General features: G+C 44.7%; 1 protein-coding gene across 2 annotated transcripts in view; it reads right to left on the reverse strand.

Moving 5' to 3' along the window:
- CMTM4 (CKLF like MARVEL transmembrane domain containing 4) overlaps positions 1-18,874 on the reverse strand; it is a 62,763-nt gene extending 43,889 nt beyond the window's left edge. The window contains exon 1 of one of the 2 annotated variants that reach the window (XM_043599408.1): positions 18,620-18,874. In XM_043599408.1, coding sequence (XP_043455343.1) covers positions 18,620-18,805 — 186 coding nt within the window. In that variant the 5' untranslated portion in view covers positions 18,806-18,874. The remainder of the gene's footprint in view (positions 1-18,619) is intronic. The other variant, XM_043599407.1, reaches the window with a different exon arrangement.
- Between the last annotated feature and the right edge of the window lie 203 nt (positions 18,875-19,077).

Genomic DNA, 19,077 nt, shown 5'->3' on the forward strand with positions numbered 1-19,077 from the left:
GAACCCATGTGCTTATTCCTGGCCAACTTCGAGCTGACCGACACTGCAGGGATGGGCTCAGCCTTGGGGGAAGCCCACCCAGCCGGTCACAAAGGCCCCTCGGTGCACACATCTAAACAAGAACTCCTAGAGTGAAAGTTGTATAGGGTTATGTGCACCAACCTCTACTATAATCACACACCATCAATTGTCTGACAGATGCTCTGAGCGGGATTGAAGGCTTTTAATTTCAACAATATGGGAGCTCTTGACAAAATGAGTCAGCTAATTACTTTTTTTATCTGTCTTCACTCATTCGGTCATGTAGTACCAAATACATCATCATGTGTATACCTCACAGAGGACCACACAAGATGCTGGAAGGCCCTGCACATGCACATGATTATTAATTCAAAATAAATCTGCTTAAAATACTGTATCTGGAAGATTTAATTTAAAGTTTATATTCGGAGCACCTGGGTGGCTCAATCAGTTAAGCGTCCAACTCTTGATTTCGGCTCAGGTCACGATCTCACGGTTTGTGGGTTCAAGCCCCATGTCGGGCCCCGCGCTGATAGCACAGAGCCTGCTTGGGAAATCTCTCTCTCCCTTTCTCTCCAGCCCTCCCCCACTTGTGCTCACTCATGTGCATATGCACTCTCTCTCTCTCTCAAAAAAATAAATAAAATTTTTAAAAATACACTTTCCCATCTAGCTTAATACCACAGCTAAGCCATGTCTCAAACAGGTTTCCCAATTAAATAATCAAGACATAAGCTGCTCCATATAGCACCTTTGTGTCAGTTACAAAGAGATTCTGGTCTGGATGGGGGCTTGGCTTGGTAAGAGGATAGCAAATTAAAAATGGTGCACACACACACACACACACACACACACACACACACACACACTCACCCCCAGGGCTGATGACTTGGAAACAGGTAACCTTTCTTCCCAGTGGACACTGCCCAGTGCTAGGGCATGTGTGTTGGCAAGCAGAGTGTGCAGGCTGGATCTCAGCCTCCTTTACCCTCTCAGACCTACTGTGCGCACACAACCTACCCAACTGTGTATAGTAGCTTTGGACAATAAAGATTTAGAGCAGGATGCTGAGGACTTTCTCTGTTCCTCTGTGACAATAATATTGCTGGATCAATCTGGCTAAATCCTGTATCTGGCAGGTCTTAATGATCTCTGTGTTAAGTATTAAGAAGTTTACTATTGCAAACAGGTAAAATTTTTAAAAAAAATTTTTTTTAACTTTGTTTTTTATTTATATTGATCTGGTCTGAGACACAACGGTAGATTTTATAGTCTGGGAAAAAAAGAACTGCAGGCCTCCTAGAGAATTCCACGGAGTGGGGCGCCTGGGTGGCTCAGCTGGTTCCACGTTTGACTTCGGCTCAGGTCATGATCTCGCAGTCCGTGAATTCAAGTTCAAGCCCCGTGTCAGGCTCTGTGCTGACAGCTCAGAGCCTAGAGCCTGCTTCAGATTCTGTGTCTCCCTCTAGTTCTGCCCCTTCCCTGCTCACGTTCTCTCTCTCTCTCTCTCTCTCTCTCTCTCTCTCTCTCTCTCTCAAAAATAAAGAAATATAGTGGGGCGCCTGGGTGGCACAGTCGGTTAAGCGTCCAACTTCAGCCAGGTCACGATCTCGCGGTCCGTGAGTTCGAGCCCCGCGTCGGGCTCTGGGCTGATGGCTCAGAGCCTGGAGCCTGTTTCCGATTCTGTGTCTCCCTCTCTCTCTCTGCCCCTCCCCCGTTCATGCTCTGTCTCTCTCTGTCCCAAAAATAAATAAACGTTGGGAAAAAAAAAATTTTTTTTTAATAAAGAAATATTAAAAAAATGAAAAAGAAAGAATTCCATGGAGCTAGACATAGAGGAGGGGTTCCACAAACTGCTGACCCTACTGGGCTCCCCCAGGCTTCCCTCAATCTGGCAATTCAACATTCTTTGTGGGCTTCACTCATCTGATAACTTGGCAGCCCCTAAGTCCCCCCCGAAAGTCCCAGACCAACAGACGAAGCTTTTCCAAAGCATCTAGTGAAGTTGAAGTGTATGCAGTGTCTCTCCAACTACCTCACCAGAATCACCTTGACCACGGCACCACAATGCCAGTAACTCTGACTACCCCTCCACTGCCATCACATATTTCAAGGCCATGCATAAAGCCATGTGCATGTATTCTCCTGTGACAAATGGGGGTCTGTTTTCCCAGTTTCAGCTCCAAAACCATATTCCAAAAGAAGATACACCAATTTGCTGGCAAGTTATCCTGATCTCAATTTATCATCAGAGAAATTAAGGAACTAAAAGGCAACTTTGTATCTACCAACATTAGGGGTTTTGTTACAATTCAAACTTTAGGGCTCCAAGTCAGCTGCCCGTCCCAGGACATTCACTTGGGCAGTTTGCCAGGACTGGTTAAATACCTGCACTTTCAACAGAATATCACAGGAGTTCCTGGGTGGCTCAGTTGGTTGAGTGTCCAACTCTTGATTTCAGCTCAGGTCATGATATCAAGGTCATGAGTTCAAGCCCTACATCGGGCTCCACGCTGAGTCTAGAGCCTGCTTAAGATTGTCTCCCTCTGCCCTTCTCCCTGGCTAGCACTGTCTAAAACAAAATAACAAGTTTAAAAATAAATAAATGAACAGATCATCACAAAGACTTGATTTGTCCTATATAGTCTTTACTAACCTACTAACCTAAAAAGTGCCCGAGGACATTTACTATTCATCCTCTCTTCCCATAATCATATAAAGGGTAAGAAAGATCTGAATTCATAGAGCTGTTCCACAACTGTCTTCACAGAAGGGAAGCAAATCATCACCACCATAGCAACGGCTAAGTCATGGGGAAGGAATGTCAGCCTTAGGCTCAGGTTCCAGGGCAACCGACAAACTGGGTAGCCATAGGTGAGCCACAGGTTCCCGAGGCATCAGGTTTGTTACATGTAAAACACAGGAGGGGCACATATGACTGGCTTCAGGATTCCTTCCAGTCTAAAATTCTGAGTTTCTGAATCTCAAGGTGTTTAGACCCATCTTGAACCTCCACTATTGATTTACACCATGCTCTCGTTTTGCTATGGACTTAAGCTTATCTCCCTTCCTCCCAAATGCATATGTTAAAGCTCTAACTTAAACTGTGATGGTATCTGGAGATGGGGTCTTGGAAGATAATTAGGGTCGGATGAAGTCAGGAGGATGGAGACCTCGTGATGAGATCAGTGCCCTTATAAGAAGGGGAAGAGAGAGGGATGCCTGAGTGGCTCAGTCAGTTAAACATCCAACTCTTGGTTTCAGCTCAGGTCACAATCTCGCGGTTCGTAAGTTCAAACCCCACAGCAGGCTCTGCACTGATAGAGAGGATCCTGCTTGGGACTCTCTCTCTCCCTCTCTCTATGCTCCTCTCTCAAAAATAAATATACTTTAAAAAAATGGGGGGGGGGGGAATCTTTCTCTCTCTATGCATGCACAGAGAGACCATGTGAGCACAGAGCAAGATGGCTGTCACCTACAAGCCAAGAGAAAAGACCTCAGGATGAAGTTACCTTGCAGGTACCCTGACCTTGGCCCAGCCTCCAGAACTGTGAGAAATAAACTGCTATTGTTTAAGCCACCCAATACATGATATTTTGTATGGCAGATGAAGACACACCCTCAAAATGAATTAGTTGTTTTTCTTTTCTTCCTGGATAATATATCAAGCTGAACCTGGATGAATTGGCAAGTGCTCACCAAGCAGCCAAGTGTTCACCACTATGAACACTAAACAGAAGAAAACTGGGGCTCTGCCTCACAGGTGTTTAGAGACTTATTACAACAGACTGTAAGCATACCCAAATCTGTTCTGAAAGCCAGAGTCCAGAGGTGCCTGGCTGGCTCAATCAGGGAATGTGAGATTTGTGATCTCGGGGTTGAGAGTTCGAGTCCCATGTTGGGTGTGGAGATTACTTAAATAAATACAACTTTAAAATAAATTAATTAAAAATAAATTTAAAAAGAAAGTCAGAGAGTCCAGAGAGTGAGGGACACATGTAATGTAAGCTAGTGCTCCATCATAGGACATCACAGGACACGGGACATCAATCAGAACAAAGAAAACCCAGGATGGGCATGGCAGGGCCAGTAAGAAGAGGGGTAGAGGAGAGCAAACAGGGAAAAGGTATAGAGGACCCGGTCTCACGCCAGCCCACTCACCGCCAGGGAATCCTCTGGCTGTGCCCTTGCGGCATCAGTGTGTTACGAGGGAGGAACAAGAAGCTAAGGAGCTTCCGGCCAGGATGAGGTGGCAGATCCAGGCGAAGAGAGCCTGAATGGGAGAGTGACTCAACTAGAACCTGGCTGGATGAGCCAGGACACATCAGCATGAAGGATAATGGCTAACATTCACCAGGTGCTTCTCTCAGCCAAGCTCCACGCTAGGCACTTTCCATTCAACCTCACACCAACCCTTATGGCAGCAGGTAATCCTCTTACCTGCAGTCCTTGCCATTCTGGCTTCACTCAGGCCCCTAAAGACCAGGCTGAGGATTAAAGGGCATGGCCCTGAGTGTAGGGGATCAAGATCTATTTCTGTGCTGTGAAGGAGAGTGACCAAGGAAAACCAAGAAAACAACAGGGAAATCCAGGGTGGGGTGCAGGAGGCCATAAGAGATGCTCTTCCAGCAAGCCAACAGCAGAGCTGGAGGAGCAGAGGACACAGAGAGAAAGGGACAAATGAAACTTGGGGGGGGGGGGGGGGCCGGCCGGCGCCGATATGCATCAGTTGTATAAAAATCTAGCTCACACGGGCCCCGCCCCAGATATTCCCCATCTCAGAACAAATTGTGAAAGATTTTGAAATGGACCAAAAGGGTTACTGAGTATCTTCAACGGAAGAATGGGCCTTGTTAGAACATAACGTTCCAAGTTATCTGATCCTATGGGATGTGTGCATTTTGTGGCCTTGGAGATATTCTGCAACTCTGTTAACTTGTATGTAACTGATACGCAACCATATGCAACACAAATGATTCTTGTCTGTAGACAGGCAAATTTAGTAGAGAGACAAGTGATTCCCCTCAAAGCTACAGTGGCATCTATTCGAAATCATTTCATGGTGTGTGTGTGTGTGTGTGTGTGTGTGTGTGTATGGATGTGCACGTGTGCGAACATGCACACACATGGTCTTTGTGTGCAAACTCCTTGAATTTTCCTTTGAACAGGTTGTAATACCTTACTGGTTCCCGCATTAATAAAAATCTTTTATATTTGTATAAGAATCGTGATTTTATCTTTAAAAATTATCTTATAATACCCATAAACAAGCTAAAGTCCAAACAGATGCCAATATTCTATGGCAGGTGTGCTACGAAGGGAAAAAAACGTTCCAGAAATCAGTAATTCTTCCAACACCAAATACTTTGAGGTGCTGGCTCAAGCAAACAGGAGATAATCAAGCCTCAATTTTTATCTCTCTACACCCCTTCCACCAGCAAACATGGTCTCCAGCTTCCTCACGACTTGCATTAGCTCTGATCTCAGAAATTCTTAAATTTCAGTGGTAACCCAAGGAGCTCAAAGAGAAGGGCTGAGGGGCTCCCCTTTCTATGAAACCAACACCTCTCCAGACTCTGACAGATGTGACCCATTCATTGTGGAAGAATTGGGAGCCAGAGGAGCTCTGCAGGCTAGCAGACCTACCAGGACCAGGAGCAGTGCTGGCAGAAGGAAAACAGAAATGGACTAAGTCCCTGCAGGATGGGGAAGACGAGTGACGATGGAACAAAGCTCATAAAGTGCCTAACGGTCATAGAAACACACACGCAAGGGGCGGGGGGCAGTGTTCCCGGTGTGGTCTCTGAAGGTTGGCTGCATAGCTCTGTACCTACTACCAGTGGGGACCGTGAGCAAATTAGTGATATCAAAAAGCCTGTTTCCTCATTTGTAAAACACCTGCCTCACAGGATTGCCCTGAGCGGTAAATGAGAGAACACACATAAAACACTTAGCAGTCTGACACACAATCAGTGTTCAGTGAACGTTAGCTTCAACAGTTTTTTGACTGAGAGATGAATATAACGTAAAATAAAAAACAGGGACTATAATAAAACATAATTGTGGAGCGCCTGGGTGGCCCAGTCGGTTAAGCATCCGACTTCGGCTCAGGTTGTGATCTCACGGTTGGTGAGTTCGAGCCCTGTGTCGGGGTCTGTGCTGACAGCTCAGAGCCTGGAGCCTGCTTCAGATTCTGTGTCTCCCTCTCTCTGTGCCCCTCCCCAGCTTGCACTCTGTCTGTCTGTCTGTCTGTCTCTCTCTCTCTCTCTCAAATAAATAAAACATTAAAAAAAATTTTTAAACGTAATTGCCACCTATAATTCCCACTTGTCACATTCTTTCCACTCCCATTGCCAAAAGACCACCTGCGTCTTCATTTCTCACCTGAATCACTCAAGGTCTCCTATGGCGCAGGGCCCTTCTCAAAGCCATTCCTCACCCGCTTTAACTGAGCGACAGCCAAGAGAAATATGGGAACCACGGAAGTGAGTTTACATTTTCTAATAGACAGATTTTTAAGTAAAAAGAAACAGAATTATTTTAGTAGTGTATTTATCCCATTATGTCCAAAGTAGTATTTCAACACGCAATATAAAAATTGAGATATTTTACATTCTTTCTTTTCTTATTACAGCTTTAAAATCCAGCATGTGTTTTATACTTACGTACATCTCAGTCTGTACTGGCCACATTTCAAGTTGCCAGGAGCCTCAGCACCAACCATTACCCATCTCTTTCAGAAAATCCAAATTCACTGGCCTAACAAATCAGGGCCTTTCCAACAGGGTCCTCCTCATCCCTCTCTGTGCCCTCCTCCCCTTCCATAGTTTTGCCTGGGCTTAACCCTCTTCCTTGTCCACTCCCAGCACCTGGTATATTCCTCTCCCACAGGACACACCACACCTTTATGTCAGCCACTGGCTACTCAACACTCAACATGTAAAGTGCTCGTTTCCCACAAAGGCTTCTTTGCCAACCTGTCCTCTATGAGATCCCCTGGCTCTGGGGATAAGAACAATTTGAGTGCTTTTCCATCGCATACCAAACCCTCACTCCCCAAGTGGACTGTGAGCCCAGTGGAGGCAAAAGGATTCTTATCCTGTTTATGTATAACAGTAGCTGGCCCAGCCGAGGCATTCAAACATATATAAAGTATAGGTTTTTTTGTGTTGTTTTTTTTAAAGGGGAAGGCTACATTAAAAATTTTACATTTAGCGACTGATCTTGATCTAACTCTACAGTCATTCAGCCAACTCTTAATCTCAAAGCATACAGTTTGGACCAAAAATGGTTGAAAGAAAGCAGGCAAGCTAAAGAAGCAACTACCACTGGGAGAGTCATTGTTCCTGGGGTTTGGGCTGGGTTTTTTTGTTTTTTGTTGGCACAAAAATCTTTTAGACTTAAATTGTTTTTCATAGCTGCACTGGAATAAATGGGAAACCACAAAAATGAAGCCTTCCACAGTGCCAGTCATCAAATTGTAGTGGTAAGAAAGGAGCCATCCAAAACTATCCACATCTGATTGAACTCTAAACATTTTAAATGTTTATTAACCCATATAATTCCCAAATTTAACCAATCATTTGAAACGCTCATAGACAAAATTCTGGACTTCAGTATTTCCTACAGTCCCCTCCAGCCTCGAGAAGATAAAAGCCTCCCTTCTCGGGGGCCCCATGGAACTGCTGTTCTTTTATTTTAATCGGAGAGCTTTATAAAGACAACCACTTAGGACCCTCAGCCTCAGTCCTAGTTGCAACTTTTTCTTCACACGTACATGTGTGAGTGTGTGCTCCAAGGGCTCCCAAAGAGCTGGCTCGGTGGACCCTGAGCAACCCTCTCTCTCAACATGTTGATCAGGAAGCAGACAACTTCGTTAATAATTAGAGAATCCCTAGTTTTCATCTTACACTTTCCTAAGCAAAAAGCTTGGCAGGGCCTCTTATGGTTTCCCCTTCTCTTACAAAAATCTGCCTTCTAAGCAAATGCTTCTGTTTCCTAGTAGCAGTAGATACCCTTTTAAAACTCACAGTTAAAAAAAGCAAAAAGAATTACAGCAGTATTTTGTTTCCATACTTTCTTCCTAATATTTTCCACTTAGAACTGAGTCCAGAAGTTTACTGGTAAATACACCAATACAGGTTATTTTCCCTTATGGATCCCATATTGTCAAATAATCTGACCTTATAAACTACACTGAGCAATATTCCATTATTTGTCTTTTATTAAACAGTTATGTATACTCAACTGGTTGATCAGGGCCTTACTATGCGCCAGGCACTGTTATAGACCGTGGGGATAGAAGGAAACTTAACACACAACACCTCTGGTCTCACGGTCTAGTCAGGTGGTAAAAGCCATGAAGAAAAATTCAGCAGAGGGAGAGGAAAAAGAGTGGGGACAGGGGTGTCCTACTTTACACAGCATGGTCACGGAAGGTCTCTTTTAAACAGAACAGAAGAACAACAGTGCTGAAGAACACAGCCAAGTGATATTTTTGGGAGGGGGCAGGGAGCAGAGGGTGCAAGAATATAACTCAAATGCAAAGACTCTGAGGCAGGGGTATGATACTCAAATGTTAATCAAAGCTTCTGATCAACATAAAACAATCTGTACCATAAAACTCTCGTCAAAAAAGAAATTGGCCAGGGGCGCCTGGGTGGCGCAGTCGGTTAAGCGTCCGACTTCAGCCAGGTCACGATCTCGCGGTCCGTGAGTTCGAGCCCCGCGTCAGGCTCTGGGCTGATGGCTCGGAGCCTGCAGCCTGTTTCCGATTCTGTGTCTCCCTCTCTCTCTGCCCCTCCCCCGTTCATGCTCTGTCTCTCTCTGTCCCAAAAATAAATAAAAAACGTCGAAAAAAAAAAATTAAAAAAAAAAAAAAAAAAAGAAATTGGCCTGATTACTATTTAATGCAGTTATATTATTCTTTTTGAAATACAATTATACCTAGTCCCTCGGTCTCTCAATCCCCCATTTCTACATTAGTAAGTTCTAGGGCTCCCAGGGGACCTCACTCTGAAAACCAGTGACAGACCCCACTATCTAATGTGTGGAGACAAGACCACACAGGAGAGGCACAGAGGTGAACACTGGGCCCTCCCGTAAGTGAGAATTTTTCACACAAAAATCGTCCCCATCAAGTTAAACTGCTTACAAATAAAGCAAGATCTTCTCCCGAAGGAGGTGTTGCCTTCTAAATCCTGTATCCTTCCACTCATCTGTCCCTTCCTCAGCCAGCTGCAGGCCTGCTCTCAGGCCTGGACCACTTTGAACGGAGCCTTTGAAAGTTTAAGTTGGCTTTTTGCCACCACAAGAGATGCTGAGGCCATCCCCTTGTCTGGGGGTGCCTTATTCTCTTATTCTCTCCCGGTCTAGCTTTCCTCCTCCTGGGCTCTCTGAAGTCCCACCTCTCTAATGAATCCAAATTCCAGCTCATCTCACCCTGCTTTTTACTTCTCTTGCACACACAGCCTGTCCCCTGGGGGATACTCTTATTTTCCAAACAAAAATATCAGGACACATTGTCCGTATGTGGGTACTTGTTACGTGAATCACTATAATGTCAATGCTTGGAATATTTCATAATTTAAAGTAAAATCATTAAGAAAAAAAAAAAAAAACTTAGGACGTACTTACACATAGTCTGATGAGACAGCACAGGAAATTGGGACTGTCTGGGAAGGTTCAGGATCTGTGATCACAGTCACAGGCCTTTGACTACAGCTCTGTCCTCTAACAAACAACTTGATTTTCCAAAGAAATCTGACATCACCCTATAAAAGGATTTGAAGCTACTTCCAGCAATAAGGATAGAGGCAGTGACAGCAGCTGTGGGTTGAAGGCCAGAATGCTGGCGTTTCCAGGTTATTTCAACAGTGCACGGAGCTAGCAGGACCACCATACAAAATACCCAGCCCTGGCTGTCACACATCCCTCGACCCTTTATGCAGTGGACCACCAATGCGCTGTAGCTCAGGTATTTCCACAACTACCTCTAGACTGGAAATATGACTCTCTTGAGCACCGGAGTAGGCATCCGTTTTACCAGGAGGGGGAAATATCCTGAACCGGGCCGTGCACGTACGCCCCTGTGTTCCCTCCTCTAAGCATCCTTCTCAAGTGCCATGACCCGGGAAAGGCTCTTTGCACTTTCCAATTAAGAAAAAAAAGGTCCCCCAGGGCTGTCAAGGAAGAATTGATTTGGCCCCGTGACTCAGAAGGAGTCAGAAGGTCTTCCTGAGCTCACCAGTTCCCACTGGTAAGTACTTGTGGGTAAGTGCACTGGAAACTGGAATAAACTATGACCTTCAGGCATATTGTAGAGACATGCTGACCAATTCCACAATTTTTTTAATGCTCAGAAATTTAAATGATACTGCCTTTTGATCTAGTAAAAGCATTCCATGAAATTTAACAAAAAATAGTCACAAATCAAAAGAAGAGTATAAGACTTTTACTGAAGCATTCTTCTTATTAGCAAAGAAAAAAAAAGAAAAAAAAAAGGAAACCATCTTGTTGAGCCTTTGGAAAAGAGAAACTCCAAAGATCTCTTCATTTGATCTGTCATACTAAGATTTTTTTTCCCTCATTTCCTGTATGTTACAATTCTTCTAACGGAGATATAACGGACATATTATATTAGCTTCAGACGTACATGATTGAATATTTGTATAACTGGGAAATGATCACCACAATAACTCTACTTAATATGTGTCACTATACATAGCTACAAAATTTATTTTCTTGTGATGAGTCCTTTTAAGATCTACTCCCTTACAACTCTCAAATATGCAATATAGTACTAACTATGGCCACCATGCTATAGCACTTTACAACCCCAAATAACATATTAACTAATAAAATTAGGGTAGGAGCGCCTGGATGGCTCAGTCGGTTACACCTCCGACTTGAGCTCAGGTTCAAGCCCTGTGTCGGGCTCTGTTCTGACAGTTCAGAGCCTGGAGCCTGCTTCGGATTCTGTGTCTCCCTCTCTCTCTGCCTCTCCCCTGCTCATGCTCTGTCTCTCTCTCTCAAGGAATAAACATTAAAAAAAATTTGTTTAATTAGGGTAAATTCCTTGCAAATGAAAGAAATGTTACCTTTAGCAAATAAACAGATAAATTAAGTGTCTGCAATCTTGCAGAATGCTTGCTTTTTTTTACAGGAAAATGTATTGAAAACATTTTCAAACTTTAAGTTTCTTTAAGAGGTCTATATTGTCTAAATCATTCTCCCTAAGGCCCTCCAAATTACAAAGTAAGCAAAAGGTTAAAGGTTATGGTCAGTATATTTGCTTTCAGGCTAATGTATGTTAAGATAGAGCTAATAACAGGTAACATTTTAATAAATTTTTAATAGAAGATATTTGCATGCGGCATACAATTCAAAAAGTACAAAAGTCATACACGAAATCTAAGTCTCCCTTCCACCTGGCCCTCCACCACTCAGTTTCCCAGCTTGTATCATTTCAGGGATATTCTATAGTGCCCACAGGTTTGTAACACTTTGTATGTGAGACACTTTGCTCAGGATTTTGTATGGGAGGCTCATCAGTGCAAGCAATACTATCATCAGCCCCAATTTATAAGTGAAGAGACCTGCTTGTGGCATGAAGTGAACTAGTAACTGGCCAAAGGTCTCATACTCCCAGAACCCATCCCCATCTTCCTACGCCCCAACACAACAAAGATGACCTGATGTTATGTTGTTCCCTCTTCCCTGAACACTCTCCCACCAACCTTCACCATCCCTTTGCCTGGATAACTTGACTTTCCATATAAATTTCAGAATCAGGGGCACCTGGCTGGCTCAGTCAGTAGAGCATGCTACTTTTGATTTGGGAGTTGTGGGTTTGAGCCCCATAATGGATGTAGAGGCTACTTAAAAAAATAAAATCCTTGGGGCACCTAGGCGGCTCCGTTGGTTAAGCGTCCCACTCTTGATTTCAGCTCAGGTCATGATTTCCCAGTCTGCGAGTTCAAGCCCCATGTCAAGCTCTGCTCTGCTTGGGATTCGCTCTCTTCATCTTTCTCTGCCCCTCCCCTGCTCATGCACACTATCAAAATAAATAAATAAGCATTTTTTTAATTAAAATAAATAAAATCCTTAATACACTTTAGAATCATTTGTCTCTGTCTTAAGAAACTTTGCAGGGGGGCGCCTGGGTGGCTCGGTCGGTTAAGCGTCCGACTTCGGCTCAGGTCATGATCTTGCGGTCCGTGAGTTCGAGCCCCGCGTCGGGCTCTGTGCTGACCGCTCAGAGCCTGCAGCCTGTTTCAGATTCTGTGTCTCCCTCTCTCTCTCTGCCCCTCCCCTGTTCATGCTCTGTCTCTCTCTGTCTCAAAAATAAATAAACGTTAAAAAAAAATTTTTAATAAAAAAAATAAATAAAAATTAAAAACTTTGCAGGGATTTTAGGATTGTGTTAAACACAATCAATTTGTAGAAAATTAACATTATAACTATACTGAGTCTTCCAATTCATGAACATGGTATGTCAATCCACTTAGGTTGTCTTTAATTTTTCTTCGGTGTTTTGTAATTTTCAACATGCAGATCCATCCTCTGCATATTTTGTTAGATTTATACTAAGTATTCCATTCCTTTCAGAGCTACTGTAACTGATAGGATTTTTTTGGTTTTGTTTTTTCCTGTTTCCAATGATGTATTGCTTTTATTGCTAGGATACAGAAATACTGATTTTTTGTGTGTGTTGACCTTGTATTTTACAACTGTGCTAACACATTTATTAGTTCTAGGAGCTTTTTCTAGAGATTCCCATGAGATTATCTGCATAGACAATCATGCCATCTGCAAATAGGGACAGTTGTTCTCTCTTTCCAATCTGTATGCCTTCCATTTATTTTTCTTGCACTGGCTAGCACTTCTAGTACGATGTTGAGTATCAGTGGTGAGAGTAGAGATTGCTGCTTCGTTCCCCTTAGGGGGAAAGCGTTCATTTTCACCACTAAGTACGTTAGCTGTACATTTTTGGTAGATGCCCTTTTTGGGGCTGAAGAAGTTCCCTTCTCTTCCTAGTTTGCTGGCAGCATTTATCATGAATGAATGTTGAATTCTGTGAAATGTTTTTTCTGCAGCCAATGACATAATCATGTGGGGTTTTTTTTAGTCAGCTGTTCATATGGTGGGTTACATCTATTGATTTTGGAAAACTGAACCAGTCTTTTACACCTGAGATAAATCACAATTGGTTGCGGTGTACTATTCTTTTTACATAATACCGCTGGATTTGATTTCCTGGTATTTTTTTGAGGATTTTTGTGCCCCTATTCATGAGAACAATTGGTCTGTAGTATTCTTTTCTTGAACTGTCTTTGTTGGTTTTGTAAAAATGGATGTGTACTATACAGTTTTCTGAGGTCTGGGATGATAATTTTACTACTTCTAACATCATCAAAGAGTGGTATTAACTTTGCTTTTCTGTTAGAATTAAATTTAAGTCTTTGAGCCGGAAGACAATTCCCAAAGATAACAATAATTCCCTAAGTGAAAATAAGACTATTTTACAAAGAGCCACTTTAAGGTAGATCTGAGAATCCAATGCAGTGAAACCTATTACTTCACCTACATGCCCTGTCACATCCCCCACAGAGCAGGAATGGTGAGGAGCTTTGCCCTACTGGCTGGAGATAAGAAACTGACAAGGTTTCCATCAAATAAAAGATATGTTATTACTCAACCCTGAAATGCAAATACACACATTTGCCTTTGAGTTACCTAAGAAAGTGCCTCTTAACCTCTTAGTTCTTACAATTCCTAAAATGCTCAGTCATTTCTACCCACATTATACTACTGAGAAAGCCAAGACAAGGATACGGTTAAGAGATTTCACGTTCAGCAGAGCTAAAATTTGAATTTAAACACCTTCTATCACCCAACTTGTTACAAAAAGTCCTAAACACAGGCAATGCAATGTCAGAAGGTCAATCAGGTATGAGAGGGGCTGAAGAAAAGGATCTGAGGCAAAAGAGTTTCTGGGGAGGTCTTTTTTTTTTTTTTTTTTTTTAATGTTTCATTCATTTTTTTTGAGAGAGAGAGAAACAGAGACAGAACAAGCAAGCAGGTGAGGGACGGAGAGAGAGGGAGACACAGAATCCGAAGAAGGCTCCTGAGCTTTCAGCACAGAGCCCAGCATGGGACTCGAACTCACCAACTGTGAGATCGTGACCCGAGCCGAAGTTGGACGTTTAACCCACTGAGCCACCCAGGTGCCCCGACACATAACCATTTTTTCTGTAACTTTTTATTATGAAAAATTTTTAACACTTGCACAAGTAGAAAGAATAGTGTAAGGAACTCCTAGATACCACCCAGGTGCCCCCAGAGAGGTCTTTTTAGAACTGAAATGCTGAATCTCCTCTTGGCACTTTTGAGAAGCCCCATCTCCTCATTGAGGTGAGTGGACAGGTCTGTTGGGTGAGGGGCAGGCTACCACAGAGGAGCTGCACACCTCCACAATGGCCAATGAGAAACTGAAATCCTTTTAAGTCTCACTTAAGTATCTAAGAGTCACCCAAATCATCACCAGGCTAGCCAAAGACCAGAGAAGTGTCCTTGGAATCAAAGTCGCCCTCTCTGTGGCACTCAAAATGATGTGTTCAGGAGGCAGTAAAGAGCACACTGCCAATCAGACTGCTTGGGCTCAAACCCCAGCACTACTACCCACTAGCCGTGTGACCTTGAAGAAGTCACAACCTGTGTGCCTCGGTTTCCTCATCCATAAAATGGGGGTAGCAACAAGAGTGTAAGCTCTCACTAAATGATGCCTGCTGTTGTTTTTATTCAGAAAGTCTTGGCCAATCCAAGACCAGTCCTCTTCTACACTGCCCTAGATCATGGTGTATATGCCAATATGCCCTTCCCCAACCACCACCACTCCCCTCTTCCACCAACCCAAGAGCAAAACTCTGCTTTCAATCAAGCTGATGGAAAAAAGCAAAAGACCTAAATGAACTATTTAATTAAATGATGTCTAGGAGCTAAAAACCAATAAGCACTCACAGGATCCACATTCACAAGAAGGAAGAAAGCATTTAAATCAAGAGTTTAAACCAACTCTTCTCCCACAAAAAGTACATTTTATTGTTTTATATAACCACATGAGACATTCTCCCCAACTAAGGGATAGGTATAAGTTCCATTTTTAAAATTTTAATCTATGGAAATACACTGATTAATTTTCATATTTTAGATTAGTTTTGCTATCAAAAGAATTCCATTTAAAATATCAACTTAACTTTTAAATCACTAGGAAGCAAACTGTCTTTAATTCAAATATATAATTGTAATTTGGGGGTGACAATTTCACCAAGTTTCTTGAAAGCCAGGAAAGGGGCGCCTGGGTGGCGCAGTCGGTTAAGCGTCCGACTTCAGCCAGGTCAGATCTCGTGGTCCATGAGTTCGAGCCCCGCGTCAGGCTCTGGGCTGATGGCTCAGAGCCTGGAGCCTGTTTCCAATTCTGTGTCTCCCTCTCTCTCTGCCCCTCCCCCGTTCATGCTCTGTGTCTCTCTGTCCCAAAAATAAATAAACGTTGAAAAAAAAATTTAAAAAAAAAAAAAAAAAAAAAAAAAAAAGAAAGCCAGGAAATATTAATTGGCAACAATGATAGCTATCTTTTATTGCACACTAACTAAGCGCCTAACACACAAGGCGCTAAATTCTACGTGTCACCTCATTCTCTTAATCCTTTCAGGAGGTACAAGCTCGTTTTACAGAAAAACCTCAGCCTTGAGGTTGACTATGAATGGTTCTGATAGAGAACTGATTGCTAGCACCTGTGTGAGGCTTTAACACTAAAATGATATAGAAAGGTAAGTCTGAAACTTGAATGTGCACGTGAATCACTGGGGGAATCCTGTTAAACTCCAAATTATGATTCAGAAGGTCTAGGGTAAGCCCTCCGATTCTGCATTTCTTTCTTTTTTTTTTTTTTAAGTTAATTTATCTATTTTGAGAGAGAGAAAGTGCAAGAGTGTGAGGGAGGGTTAGAGAGAGAGGGAGAGAGAGAGCATCCCAAGCAGGCTCTGCACTGTCAGCACAGAGCTCAATGTGGGGCTTGGAAGTCACAAGCCAATAGATCATGACCTGAACCAAAATCGAAAGTCGGACGCTTAACCGACTGAGCTTCCAGGCACCCCTGATTCTGGGTTTCTAACACGCTCTCTGATGCTGACAATGCCGCTGTTCTGGGGACCACACCCATAGTAGCAAGGATGGCTACAGGTTGCAATAGGCCACAAACCACAAAAAAATGTCCATTAAACACTAAAATGAAAAACAGTCAAATTTTTCTCAAAAACAGTAAGTTAACCATAATATAAACTCTAATATAAGAATTATAACATCCAGGGGCGCCTGGGTGGCTCAGTTGGTTAAATGTCTGACTTCAGCTCAGGTCATGATCTCGAGGTTTGTGGGTTTGAGCCCCGTGTCAGGCTCTGCGCTGACAGCTCAGAGCCTGGAACCTGCTTCGGATTCTGTGTCTCCCTCTCTCTCTGCCCCTCCCCTTCTCATGCTCTGTCTCTCAAAAATAAGTGAGATTAAAAAAAAAAAAAAAAAAGAATTGTAACATCCATATTTGTAGTGGGATTTTGAGCTTTGTAACATCTTAAAAATATCTTCATAATGACTTCTTGTTTAAATCTATAGTTCAATTTCCTGGAGCTTTGAGGGGGGGCTTTTCTCCCCTAAAAACCCTGACTTATATCAGGGCTGAGAAGCCACGTACATGGAAGACTGTTTCAAGTTGCCATAACCTCCAAGCAGGTCCCTTTTTTCACTCACCCATCCTCTTGCTGTTTAAACCCAACACATTAGACAAATGGCAGAGTTAGGTGAGATTTTAGGGGCTGGGACCCCAAATTTTTCCAGATGAAAAGTAAATTTCTACAACAAAACAGGACCTTACCACAAGGCAGTAACAAATACCACTGGCTTCCATTTCTGGCCTTAGGTGACCAAGTTCCGGCAATGAGATGGCAATTAGCATTTTATACAACCACTGATTTTCATTCTTTTACCAGATCCTTGGAGTGGCAAGTTCTATTTACTTTCAAAAGTCCACAGAATAAACAAAGCAAGGTACTTCACAAGGCCCTATTTTCCACCTGGGTCCAAGTTCACCGTGATCTTTTTTACTCATTTCTGATTATCTGTGCTATACTCAAACATTGGCTAGCTGCCTTTTAAAAGGCAGTTAGACACTACCACCAGCCCTCTCCCTCCCCCACTCTCTTTGCTAGCACCAGTGCCTAACAACAGAACCAACACATCTCTGAGGACATTCCAGCTTACCAGATAAGGTCAGTTTAAAATTCTAGATAGGGATAACCCATTCCATTTGTCTTTCCTTAGAGCCCTTCAAAAATACCCCCTGGCAATCAGCAGAACAAGCCTTTCACCAGAGAGAAAATAGTCTATGATTCTGCAATTTACAAACACTGAGACCTTTATTTAAAGGGTGTCCACATTTTATATTACTCCCAAGGGACGCTTATCTATGGACTCAAGTAAGCACCAGCCCAATGCTTGGAAGAAACAAAATGTACATACACTGGGGCTCCATGCAAATGGCTTCTCGGGCTAGAAGGCTATAAAGTTTTGCTGCCGGGCCTCAGAGGAAGGCCTACCTGTGACAGGGTATAATATTGGGACACAGTTTTCTTCTGAATTTGGAGCATGCCCTGTCCACAAGAGAGCCAGGCAACTGCCCAGAGAGGCTTGTTACAAAAACCATGAAAGAGGGGCAGAGGTGCCAGGCCACTGCCCTGTATACCCTGGAAGCTGAAAACAATTCTGAGAAATGATCTCTACTATCGACAAGTCCGACAGAAAGTTGTCTCTGTTGCCTCCAAAACTGGCTGTCCTCCTCGAATGATTTAACTCTGGGTACCAATTGGGCAATGCCAGCCACCGTGCTGGGGCGGAGGATTCAGGGATGCTCGTTCTGTCTTCTAGGTTAAGTAGGCGGATTCAAACCTCTGCGGTATAAACTGGAGACTTTAGGGGTTAGATCTGGGCACCCCCACTGCATCTAGGCTACATGCTTCCATTCAACAAACATTTACTGAGCCCCTGCCCTAAGCCCGGCACTCTGCTAGGTGCGGAGGAGGAAGCCAAGCCACAGTCCCCAGAAGTGGAAGCAGACAGAGAGAAGGGCCTTCAGGGGAGGTGTAGGTTGTGCGGGCCCCGAAAACCTGCCACAAATTGCTGTGATCAGTAGTTAATCGGGGGTCAGCATGATCTTCGCGCCGGGCTCCGTGGACCACCAAGCCCAATAATGAAAAAGGCTCGCGACAGCGAAGGCAGGAGTGGACAGGTAGGCCCGGGGGCAGGTGTTCAGGTAGGAGGCGCACGGCTGAGGCTGCAAGTCTGGAGAGGGCAGGGTCCCCAAGGAAGGTGGAAGGGCAGCCCAGGACCCCGCGAGGAAGAAGGGGGTGCGAGGAACTGGGGTCTGGCCCCGCGAAGCGGGTGCGCGGCGGCGGCGGCCGGCCGGGCCTGAGCCCCCGAAGCGAGAGAGGGGAGGGAAGACTCCCGGCTAGGCCGCCAGCCCGCACCTGGGGCCCCGCCCGGCACCTACCACTTGGGCGACCTTGAGACAGCCGAGCGCTCCGCGCAGGTAGTCGGGGTCGCAGCGCAGGCCGGCCAGCCCGCGGCGCTGGCTCACCGGCTCGGTGGTGGGCTGGTACGGGCTGCTGGCGCCCGAAATCATGGAGGTGCTCGAGGCCTCGCCCTCGAAGCCGTCCAGCTCCTCGCCGCTCCGCATGCTGCCGCCCGGCCCGGGCCGCCTCGCGCAGCCGGCCCCCGGCGCCCGGAGCTGGCCGGCTCAGCGGGGCCGCCGCATCGCCGCCGCCGCCGCCGGACTGACCGCCCGCGGCCCGCCCCGCCGCCGCCTCCTCCTCCTCCTCTGAGCCCGCCGCCCGGCTGCAGCCGCGACTCGGTCAGCTTGGGATCGGCTCCCGCCGCCTCGGCAGCGGAAAGGGAGGGAGGCGGGAGCAGGAGGAGAGAGAAGGAGGCGGGAGCCGGCGGAGCGGGCCG

This window comes from Prionailurus bengalensis, chromosome E2 (genome assembly GCF_016509475.1).
Source record: "Prionailurus bengalensis isolate Pbe53 chromosome E2, Fcat_Pben_1.1_paternal_pri, whole genome shotgun sequence".
In the NCBI taxonomy this organism is placed as follows: domain Eukaryota; kingdom Metazoa; phylum Chordata; class Mammalia; order Carnivora; family Felidae; genus Prionailurus; species Prionailurus bengalensis.